The sequence below is a fragment of the Portunus trituberculatus genome, chromosome 8 (genome assembly GCF_017591435.1).
Source record: "Portunus trituberculatus isolate SZX2019 chromosome 8, ASM1759143v1, whole genome shotgun sequence".
Classification (NCBI taxonomy): Eukaryota; Metazoa; Arthropoda; class Malacostraca; order Decapoda; family Portunidae; genus Portunus; species Portunus trituberculatus.
Window position 1 is genome coordinate 293814 of NC_059262.1, and position 12368 is coordinate 306181.

Sequence of the window (12368 nt, forward strand, 5' to 3'; positions counted from 1 at the left end):
CGATGGGACAAAAGCAAGAGGATCTTTTGGGAGAAATCCTTATAGGGGCTTCTCATCCAGATTCCACCCCTACGGGCACTGCAGGGCTAGCTTCACAAGGCAGTCCTTCTACAGGCAGGAAAATGAGCCAAAAACCCCCCGAGGCCAGGGACACTGCAATCCCCAGCAATAACTCAGGTAAGCCACAAATTTGAACATAACATAACATAAATAATAGGATAACAAAGGGCCACCAGGGCCCATCTAGGTTATCCTGTATCTGTCGCACAGCGACCTCGTCATCAGTACTTAAAGATACACTTACAAGTACACAATACATTATATACTAATTCTAAATATTTGGCCCATTAACAGGGGTAAGTCCTGCAGCGAAATCCTCTACAATTTGTGGTCCCCATACTTGGGGATCATGTCTTGTTTAACTATAGTAAATTTCTTATAAAAACTATCATGCAGTGCTATACATAATCATAAATCTAATAAATTTAAGTGCTTATCTAATCTGTTTTTAAACATTGTCAAACTAGTGCTATTTACAACCGTCTCTGGCAATGCATTCCAGAAGTCTACCACTCTATGACTAAAGAAATATTTTCTTATATCTAACCTGCAGCCTTGCTTTCTAATCTTCCTGCCATGATTTCTAGTCCTATTTCCTCCTCTAAGGTAAAGAAAGATCTCACATCTATGTAGTTCGTATCTGAAAACATTTTAAATAACTCTATCATATCCCCTCTTATACATCTCCTCTCAAATGAAAACATGTTTAATTCCTTTAATCTATCTCTATACTCCAGGCGCTTTAATGCTGGTATCATCCTAGTTGCTCTTCTCTGAACTGCTTCTAACATGTTGATATCCTGCCTATAATGGGGTGACCAGGCCTGTATGCAATACTCTAAATGGGGCCTAACATAGGAATTATATAAGCTACGCACCACTTCCTTACTTTTATAACTAACATTTCTATTTATAAAACCCAGGATCCTATTTGCCCTATTTCTTGCTTCTAAACATTGCTTTGAAAATTTCATAGTTCTGTCTATCACTACTCCTAAATCCTTTCCTCCTCTACTGCCTCTAGCCAACATCCCTCCATCTCATAGCTAAAGTTTGTGTTGTCTTTACCTAAATGCATAACCTGACACTTTTAGAATTAAACTCCATCTGCCACCTGTCTGCCCATGCTATCAGCCTGTCCAGGTTTCGTTGTATTCTGTAATTGTCCTTTTCACCCTGTACTGCACATGCTATCTTAGTATCATCTGCAAACTTTGATACTTTGCTACTAATTCCTATATCTAAATCGTTAATGTACACCAAGAAAAGAAGAGGTCCTAGCACTGATCCTTGGGGTACCCCACTAACCACTTCCTTCCACTCAGACATTGCCCCATTTAATACTACTCTCTGTTTCCTATCAGAAAGCCATTCACTAATCCAATCAACTAACCTACCCCCTATCCCATGTAGTCTCAATTTGTACACTAGCCTCCTATGCGGTACCTTATCAAATGCCTTGCTAAAATCTAGATATATAACATCTATGCTATTTCCATCATCTAACTCCTTGGTAATATATTCTAAGATATCGAGCAAATTTGTAAGACAGGACCTCCCTGATCTAAAGCCATGTTGGGTATCTCTAATTAATCTATTCTCATTTAAATGCTCCCAAATACTACCCTTAATGATTTTCTCTAGTATCTTACATACTATACTAGTTAAACTGATCGGTCTATAATTATTCGCATCATCCTTCCTACCTTTTTTAAATATTGGAGTAACATTAGCTAACTTCCAGTCCTGAGGTATCTCAGCAAACCTAAGTGATCTTTCAAAGATTAACTTAAGTGCTTCAGAAATACTGTCTACACCCTCAGGTGTAGAAGCAGGTAGACTTCATAAGTTTGTGCATGAATGGCATAAGATCACAAGTGATCCATTTATTTTAGATATTGTTGCAAATTGTCATCTTGATATTGATGTAAACAACATTGAGCACTTATTTCATGAAGAAATTGAATATGTGTTTAGCATTCAAGAACAAAGAATTTTATCTCAAGAAATTACTAAATTGCTAGAGCTTAAAGTGATCACAGAAACTCATAGACAGAATGAGCAGTTTATATCCCCTATTTATCTGAGAAAGAAAAAGAATGGAGAATATAGAATGGTCCTCAATTTAGAGAAGCTAAACAAGCATATTACATATAAACATTTTAAGATGGAAAACTTTGAGCAAGCATTTAGGTTCATCAATAATAATGACTACATGGCTTCAGTTGATTTAAGGCATGCATACTATTCAGTGAAAATAGTGGATAAGCAACAAAAATATCTTTGTTTTAAATGGCAGGGGAAAATTTACCAGTTCACATGTCTTTCCCAATGGTATTTCTGATGGCCCTCGGCTGTTTACGAAGTTAATGAAGCCCATTTTTGCTAAGTTGAAAGAGAAGGGATACACTATCACCAGCTCTATTGATGACACTCTCAAGTGCAGCAGTTCATGGTTAGGTTGCAAGGAATGCATTTAAAGCACAATACAGGTCTTAAGCAAAATGGGCTTCTGCATCAATGAAGAAAAGTCTGTGTTACAACCCACCAAAAGAATTGAATATTTGGGTAATATCATCAACTCAGAGACCATGACAGTTACGCTACCAGAGCACAGAATAATTAGCCTTGTAAATAGTTGTAAACAATTAATGAACAAAAAGAAAGACAAAATCAGGGAAGTTGCTAGAGCAGGGGTTCTCAACCTTTTTAATCTTATGTACCCCTCGAAGTCTTTCAGTATTGATCACGTACCCCTTTCCCACAATGCAGCGTCAGGAAGGGTAACAATAAATGCATGGTTTATTGACTTAGTTTATTAAATTTAAATTGTGTTATATATGTGGAGCAGACAAAATTTTTAATTAATATTAGTATGTTTCTATGAGGTAGTGTCGATAGGAACTGGTACCTCACAGGGAAACACTATATGTGACTAACATGCAATACATTTACCAAAAAGGAACTATATCAGACAATTTTCGATCATTATGGCAGTGAACTAGTGTTGCTTGCAGCTAGTTGCAACTTGTAACTAATAACAGTGATAGATAAGTCACTGTGTGTGTGAATAACGTATAAAATAATAAATATTATAGGTTTGCAAGGTTGTGTGGCAACTGTAATCCAAGAGAGCTTTCTTTCAAGTGATATAACTCCAAGAGTTTTCTTGTTAACGTTGTTAACGTGTCTTGGTTCTAGTGTAGGACATATCCAGGTAAGCACATGTAGGCCACATTGTATACTACAAACAAATTTGCAGCTATTGAAAACTGAAGCATTTTGAGAAACTTGCCACGTATCCCAAAAATTCCTCTCACGTACCCCTGGGGTACACGTCGTACCCCAGGTTGAGAACCCCTGTGCAGCTAGAGTAATAGGCATTTTGGTCGCTGCAATCCCAGCACTTGAAATGGGTAAGTTACATTACAGAAAGTTAGAAAGGGCAAAAATTGTAGCTTTAGCAAAAGAAAGAGGCAACTTAGAGAAATGGATGGAAATTACAGAAAAAATGAAAACAGATTTGAATTGGTGGGTAATTCATGTGGCAGGTGAAAATAGGAAAATTTTCAGGGCAAGTACTAAAATTGAGATGTACACTGATGCTTCAAACTTAGGTTGGGGCTGCTACCTTAACCACCAAACAGCAAATGGCAGGTGGTTGCCAGAAGAGAGAGAATTACATATTAATGTGTCAGATGCGCACATCATAAGTGAAATATGAAAAATATAAGAAACAAGAAATAAAGATATATGGAAGTATGCTAGTTCGCCAGTATGGGGTGTGTAACCGTATCCAGCCATAAAAGAGATTAGGAAGGGCAGGAGGGTCAAAAGGTCATGTAAACATCCGGTGGTAGTGTTGTCGTCTTGGATGTTGTTCGTACCACACGTGGAGTTCATTTGAGCTTGTACTTGATTGGTGAATGGTACATTCTGAGGGGCGTGTTGTGTGGGTCAAGACACGCCCCATAAGTTCCTGAAGGAAATTGTAGAGGTTGAAGGAGAGAGAGAGAGAGAGAGAGAGGAAGCAGAGAGGACAACCGCGGCTCTAAGCGGGCCACCCTCGGCTGCATAGCTGAGGCGGCGTTTGTACTTCATATATAACCAGTAAGTGGAGCTTATAAGTTGCAATGCAGTCTTTTGAGGTAAATTAGAATGGAGGAAGAAGCATGATAGGAGGTTTAGGTATTATGTGGTATTAGTTTATTATGGTTTATGTGGTTGTACTTTGGTTCATAATGACGTCGTTATATACTTGCTTTTCATCTATGAGTAAGGGAATTTGTATACGGCTACCTACGTATGTGCATGTGTGTTGCTCTGACGAATAAGTTACATAACATATTTACTAGTGTGTAATTGTGTACGAAGTTAACGTGGTTCCATGTATGGGTACCAAGAGAAAGAGATTATTTGAGGGAAGTCACTTGTGTGGAGACATCAATATTTGTCATTATATTTCGGTGGTGTTACGTTGTCATTTTGTTGAACGGAGTCTGGTAATTATATGTGTATGGTAATATATTTGGTGGTACGTCATGTGGTTGCTTGCATTCATGTACCAAGTAAAGGTCATCCTTATATACGGGTAGCTGGGAAAAAGGGGTAATATTGTACGTACTACGTATGAGATTTACGGAGAAATAAAGCACCGGGTTCAGATGTTGTAATACGTTATGAAGATATAGTGGATGATGTTTGAAGTGAAATCCGTTTTGATGCGAGAATATCTACGAGATTAATGCAATTCTTAAGGATGTTTGTAAGAGAATTTGTAATCATTGCAGTGGAGAAGGCAACAGAAAGAGTTGTGATTGTTACTTGTCGGCCGTATCGAACACCTTATGTATAGATATTAGTTTTGTTAATTAAAGATAGAAAAAACCTTTGACTATTTATAGCCAGTAGCTAGACAATTTGTGCAACGTCGTGCAACAGCTCGGATCACGACAAATGCACTAGAACTCAAAGTCATCCTTTTTTCCCTGAAATCATTTGAACAACAAATTCAGGGGAAGAACATAAAAATATTTTGTGACAACACCACAGCAGTGAACTATGTTAATGAAATGGGTGGCATAAAATCTGAGATCTGTAATGATATCTACATTAACATATGGGAATGGTGTGTAGAGCACAAAGCATGAGTTATATGTTCTCACAAACTTCTTGGCTGATACAGCATCTCGCAAATTTAATGATAAACATGATTGGAAACTGGATGAAAACATTTTTGGGGATATCTGCAAAATTTTTGGACTACCAAGCATTGATTTATTTGCATCCAGACTTAACAAACAGGTGAAAAGGTATTGTTCATGGAAACCAGACCCTGAAGCTGAACATTTTGATGCATTCTCAATAAATTGGGCACAGTTTGAGTTGATTTACATGTTTCCACCCTTTTCCTTGATTGCCAGGTGTCTGCAGAAGGTTCAGGCAGAAAAGGCAAAAGGATGGATGGTTGTGCCACTATGGACATCCCAGTCCTGGATGGGAATGTTAGTGAGAATGCTCATCAGGAAACCTCGCCACATAACAAGGAAGAAGAACGTATTAAGGCTGCCCCTGTCATCAGAAGAGCATCCCATCATGAAACACACAATGTTGATGGCCTGTCTACTGTCAGGGAAAGAATGCGAGAGTAAGGAATTTCTGAAGCAGGTACAGAACTCATCATAGCGTCCTGGAAACCAGGAACAGAAAAGCAATACAGACTGCATCTTAAAATATGGACACAATTTTGTAGTCAATGGGAAGTTGATCCCTTTACTCCCACTGTAGAACAAATCATCAATTTCTTATCTGAAACTTCTCGCAGAGGTGTCGGGTATGAATGTATCAACACTGCAAGGGCAGCTCTCTTCTCACTAGGGATAGTGGTGGATGACCGCAGGGCAGGGGACCACTCTCTCGTCATCAGGTTGCTAAAGGGAGTATTCAATCTACGCCCAGCTAAACACAGGTATGTTGAAACTTGGGATGTCAAGCCAGTTTTAGAAAAATTAAGAGGCATGAGCCCTTTACATTCTCTTTCCTTGATAGATTTAACTTTGAAATTAGTTATGTTGTTGGCACTTACGCAAGCAGCCAAAGTGCAAACTCTACACTTGTTACTTTTAAAGAATATCATCATAGGCAAGGATTTTATATGTATGTGGTTAGCAGGCAATATTAAGCAGTGCAGACCAAATTTCAATGTTCAGTTTATCAAAGTGAAAGCTTATGAAAAGGATAAAAATTTGTGTGTATTTGAACTTTGAAAATGTATATCAGTAGAACTAAGCATATAAGAAGTAATGTTGAAGAGGAGAGCAAATTGCTCATTAGTTTCATTAAATCACATAAAAATGCCTCTAAAGACACAATTTCTAGGTGGATCAAGTCAGTCCTTCACAGGTCTGGTGTGGATACTATAAAATTTACTGCCAGAAGTGTTTGCACAGCTGCAGCATCAAAGGCCAAGGCAATGGCAGTGCCAGTTGCCCACATCATGGTAAAGGCTGGCTGGGCTAGGGAGGCAACATTTGCCAAATATTATGATAAAACCATAACCCAAGATACTGATCCCTTCTAAGAAGCAGTATTAGAATAGTTAGTTAATTGTTAAAGGTGCCACAAAATAGTTCGGGTGTCATCAGTTTATAATTTCTCAATAAACACTACATATTATTCAAAGTTTTATTTAACCAGCTAAAAGCACGGATTCTTAACGTAATAAAGAAGAAATATGAAAAATAACAATATTAAGGTACGACATCCACATGGCTTTAAAACCTCATGGGAAAGTGTACTTCAGCAGAAAAGTGATTTGCTGTAGTAAAATTGATGAAGTACACGAGACTTACCCTAGGTTAGTTGAAATGTGCTTCTAATTTTACGAAGCAAATCACATCTGCTGAAGGAAGCTTTCACATGCCCTCCTCTCCCACCCATAATTGTATGAAATGACGTGAAATGAACAACACTAACCACGGTATTGGTGAAGAAAATTTTGATCATGTGAATTGTCGTACACTTTAAAGTCTGGCAGCGTGGGATGACGTGGCGTATCTCATGTGAAAGCTTCCATCAGCAGACGTAATTTGCTTCGTAAAATTAGAAGCACATTTCAACTAACCTACAGTAAGTCTCGTGTACTTCATCAATTTTTGTTGCCTTTTTTCACTTGGGGGAAGCTTTGTTCCTGCCCTCTGTATTCTCTTTAGTTTCTTTATGTTTTTTTTTTTTTTTTGTTCAGTGGCCATACTGTAGCTGCATATTCTAATCTTGAGCATATTACAGTCGTTAACAATTTTTTTTATCATACCTTCGTCTATGTAAGTGAATGCCACCTTTATATTTCTAAAAAATTCATAGGCATTTCCTATAATTCTATTTATGTGCTTTTCTGATGACAAGTTATCCACAATAGTTACTCCTAAGTCTTTTTCTTCAGATTTCTACTTAATTGCTATATTCTCCATTGAGTAGACTTCTTTCAGCCTTCTTCTGCTCATTCCAAATTCTAATACACAGCACTTTTTTTTATTAAATTCCATTTCCCATGTGAGTGACCATTCCTCTGTTTTATCCAAGTCTTGTTGTAGTGCCTCACAATCTTCTTTTTAATTCACCCTCTTCATTAATTTAGCATAATTTGCAAACAGACTAATGTAACTGTCTATATTTTCTGGTATATCTCGTTCACATATACTGAAAACATTATTGGTGCTAATACCGACTCCTGCGAGACTCCACTTAGACTCTCTTCCAAGCCGATTTTTCATCTCTTATAATTGTTCTCATTTCTCTGCCTTTTAAAAGGTCAGCCATCCATTTCAGAAGTCCTCCCTTTTAGTCCTCTATTTTGTTCAAGTTTCCACAGTAACCTTTTGTGTGGGATCTTGTCAAATGCCTTCTTTAGATCTAGGTATGTGCAGTCCACCCATCCATCCCATTCTTGCACTATGTCAACCACTCTTGGGTAAAAGCTTATTAAATTTGTGACACATGATCTTCCTCTTCTGAATCCATACTGTCTATCTGTCAACATGCCCTTCTTCTCCAGATATTCCATACATTTCTTCTTTATTATACTTTCACATATTTTTGCTATTACACTAGTCAATGACACTGGTCTGTAGTTTAATGGATCCTCCTTATTTTTCCCCTTTAAATGTAGGGAGATAATGTAAGTAGCAATAAGAAAATATTACCAGCTTTAAAAAAAGAAAATATTCAGAAGTAATAGAAAAAAATAGAAACAAAGATGAGAATACCTGAACAGTCATGTTATGAATTGCAGCTGTGCGAGGGCTGTGCTCTCCATGTAGGCGAGAGAAGAGGAGGCCAAGTTTGTGCAATTCCCTTAAGGCTTCTTGAGTTTCTATGCAGCGCAGATGGAGCCGATGTTCTAACAAAAGGCCACGTGCCTCACACTCTGCTACACTGCCAGGACGATTGCTGGAAATACAGGATATGTGTGATTTACAGTCTGTCTTAAGGCAAAAAGATGAATAAAAATCTTTTAAGCTGGCTATTATTTAACACATTCCCTGCGCTTGGCAGCATGGCGAGCTCTCCCGTGCTGCCATACAAATAAATTGTTGTCAAGTCAGTGCTGGTCAAGCCAGTGAAATGAGAAGAGCAGAGTTTTGTCTGGAAGAACACCCAAACGCACTGGCAACCTCAAAGTGTTTGCCCACCAGTCGGTCATATTGCATACCATGAAAATTCTATGACTTCTCTGCAATACGACCCTCAAGTGGACATAGTCTATTTGTCAGTATTCAAGTGCGTCTCTATACTGTACTATATTTTTCTTTCCTAAATTTGTTTATATATCTTTGTCTCTTCATTTTGCATAGTTTAAAAATCAATGGATCACAGTTTTATGGTCAATTTAGTTCAACAGAAGAGAAAAGATAAGATAATAAAGAAGATATCAGGAAAATTATGAGATTATGAAAAAATTAATAAAGAAAATGATTGAAGCTTATCAAAGAAAGTCCAATTGTGATATCTCAGATTTCAATTATTTGTTATAGATAAGTTTTATGTTATTCTGAAGGAAAAATGCAAGATAATATAGTTTTCTTACATGTATAAGAAAAAAGAATTTCAGTTAGGGAGGCAGTGGCATAGTGGATAAGGTGGTGAGTGTGAGATCAGGCAGACGTCTACGAGTAGGTTCGAATTCCACCACATACCGCTTTAAAGTTATGCAATTTGTCAAGTGGTTTAAACTTACCTACATGTCACCATGATACCCAGGTTCTAGGTAGTTACACCAAAGATGCACATGGGTGGTGATATTGTTGGAATTAAATTGATTTATTGATGGTAAATCGTTGCTTCCCTCAGGTTATTCCATTTATATATATTAAAATAAAATTATAATAAACATTTAAGCCATTAAAAGGGCAAATAATATTTAAAAGATAATCAAAGGGGATAACGAGCGTGATGATAAAGCTTGGCAACATTTTGGGGTCGGCTAGTGCGCTGGCGCACACACTCGTCCCAACTGCCAAGGCATTAACATCACCGCTCGTCCTCTTGACTACGCAAAAGCTACCACATGCAGGAGAACTTGATCCCGTCAGACTCGATACTCCCACCGTATTGAAAGCCAGATACGTTTCTAGCTGTTAATGTTAGCTTAGAGGTTGCAGGTTTTGTAGCTAGCTAGCTATTCATTGGCAGCTGGAACACTGAAATGTGGGGGTGAGTGCTCCCAGCCATAACTGCCGAGTAAGAGTCTGGTGATTACTTTTATTTAGCGGTATCTCCTATAAATTTCTTATTCACATGAACTTTTTTTTATTAAATTCCCCTTAGGTTGTATGGAACACTAATTTCTAACACAATTTAATTTTCAATACGGTTAATTTTCAATACGGTCGTTAATTTTCAATACGGTTAATTTTCAATATGGTCGTTAATTTTCAATACGGTCATTAATTTTCAATACGGTGTTCCATTCACTAGTGGTTAGAATTTCCTAATTCATAAGAATTAGGGAATTCTGGCATAGATAGTCATGAAGGTACTCTTCTACAGTCATTCCTTTGTGAGTGCTTTGTGCAATTACTGCCATTGGGATAAAGAGATAGAGATTGGCAGTGAGAGAGTTGAAATTGACTACCACTTCAGATACCATTCAGGTAAGGATTACCAATTTGTGTTAAATAGACCAGGTGAGTTTGAGGCCCTGGCTGAAGTAAATCCTGACATTGTAGTAATAATTTTTGGTGGCAACTCTCTCACTGTCCACAACACTAACTCAGAAATCAAACAGTAGATGAAGGCCTTTTATGAACGGCTCAACCAGCACCTGCCTCATTGCCTCAAACTAGCACTTCAGATTGAGCCGAGGTACTGTCTTTCCGATAACAGGCATGGCACACCAGTGTTCGAGGAATTCAATTGGCACCAGCACGTGCTTAACAACTATCTAAATAAGACCATAAAAAATAGTGGCCTATTGCATCACATGGTGCTGTTGTGGTCACATGATCAGCTAAACCATCACCAGTACTTTGGTGACGGTGTTCACCTGAAAGACGAAGGGCTGGTCAAGTATCAGGCACGCATAATTGGTGCCATTGTGTTTGCCTTGGAGCAAGGAAAATGAGTCTTCTCCAAAAGTTCATTGTCATCTATTCATGAGAATATTTGGCAAGGTTCATGTTCGGGGGTGACTCATGAAGATATGAACGTTTGTTAAGCGTGTGTTCAGCTTTGGGCCTTGACTGTTTTTATGTGGTAATTTTTTTTATCTTTGATTAATTTAGCACCATGTCACGTGAACATTGCGTAGTTATCCTCAGATTAGTTGATACTATCGAGGTATTATTAACTTTAAATTATAGTGGTGATGTAGTTATTGTAAAGCTTAAATTATGAGTTTGGCGTTGGGCTTACGAGTAGTTAACTAGTGTCTCTGTGCATTCTTGATAGCTGCCCTCCCTTATAATTCATTGGTAGTTATCGTATATAACCATGGCCACTTCTAATATTATGGACTCAAAATTTGCAGATAAATTATCTGCTTTGAGAAAATCGAGAGGTGTACATAAAAGAAAAATTACCTTGCACTTGAAACACCTTCAGAAATATGCTGATGATAAGTTGACTACTTCATTGTATAAACTCAGTTTTAATGAGATTGAGAAAGAGAAAAAACATCATTCAAGATCATGATGGTCAGATAAATGAATTGATGGTTGATAATGACATTGAAGAAAGTATCTTGAACCGTGAGCTTGATGAACAAACTTCATATTTTATGGAAGTGAATGCTGGGTGTAGCCAATTTGAGCCTTTAAAGGATGAAGATAAGCATGATAACAGTAAGAACTCAGCTTCTAGTAAAGACCTTTTAAAATTATTCAAACAAGTCAGTACAAGTGAGAGTAAACTTCCTCCTTTAGAGTGTGGCTCTTTTAATGGCACTGAAAAGGACAAATTTGCCTTTAACACATTTTATAATCAATTTAATGTGGTTATTGGAACCAAGAGTAATCTTTCTAAATCCACAAAGTTAGCTTATCTAGTTGGCTACTTAAGAGACTATGCTTTATCTGTAGTCAAACATCTATCTATTACTGATGATAACTATGAGGTAGCCATTTCCTTGTTAAAGAAAGAATTTTCAGATAAGGAATTTATTATAGATCAAACAATAAATAACATTATGAAAGTTACTCCTTCTTGGGGAAATGATCCTGACTTTCAATCAGTAAGCGTCTATATAAATGAGATTAAAGCACAAGTCTATGAGCTGCAACAACATGGTTTAGATTTCCTACAGGAGGATAGTGCAAGTTAAAAATGATTAGTCATGTGGTATTCAACAAACTTCCTAGTTTGGTAAAGAAGGAATTCATTCATCATTTAAGGACAAGTTATCCTTCCTCGGTTGAGTTGTTTGATAATTATCATCATGTATTAAACTTGCTAAGTCGCACTAACCCTGCAAGATCTAAACCTGCGGGTCTCAAATCTACCCAAATTAAGACTCCTCAAAAGACTCTCCAAACTAAATCTACCTTTGAATCTAAACCAGCAGCTAAAAACACCTTCCAAAATTATAAGACTGCCGGTAAACCACCAGCTTGTAAATTATGTGGCAGTGATTTACACACTCTGGGAAAATGTACTGCATTCCCTACATATAAGAACAAAATTGATAGGCTGAACGAACTAACGCTCTGCACAAGATGTGCAGGAGCTGGTCATGACGAAAACAGTTGTTTCGGCAAACAAGGGAAGCTTAGGTTCGCCTGCAAGAGCTGTAATTCTAAAGAACACTTCACAGC

At 37.5% G+C, this 12368-nt stretch overlaps 1 protein-coding gene across 7 annotated transcripts in view; it reads right to left on the minus strand.

Moving 5' to 3' along the window:
- The window catches only part of LOC123501140 (tetratricopeptide repeat protein 23-like), a 325403-nt gene that overhangs the window by 95143 nt on the left and 217892 nt on the right, over nt 1-12368 (minus strand). For all 7 annotated transcript variants that reach the window (XR_006673573.1, XR_006673574.1, XM_045249726.1 and 4 more), the window contains exon 9: nt 8325-8508. Coding sequence is in view for 5 of the 7 variants with exons in the window: in XM_045249726.1 (XP_045105661.1) it covers nt 8325-8508 (184 nt within the window). In the remaining 2 variants the exon portion in view is untranslated. The remainder of the gene's footprint in view (nt 1-8324; nt 8509-12368) is intronic.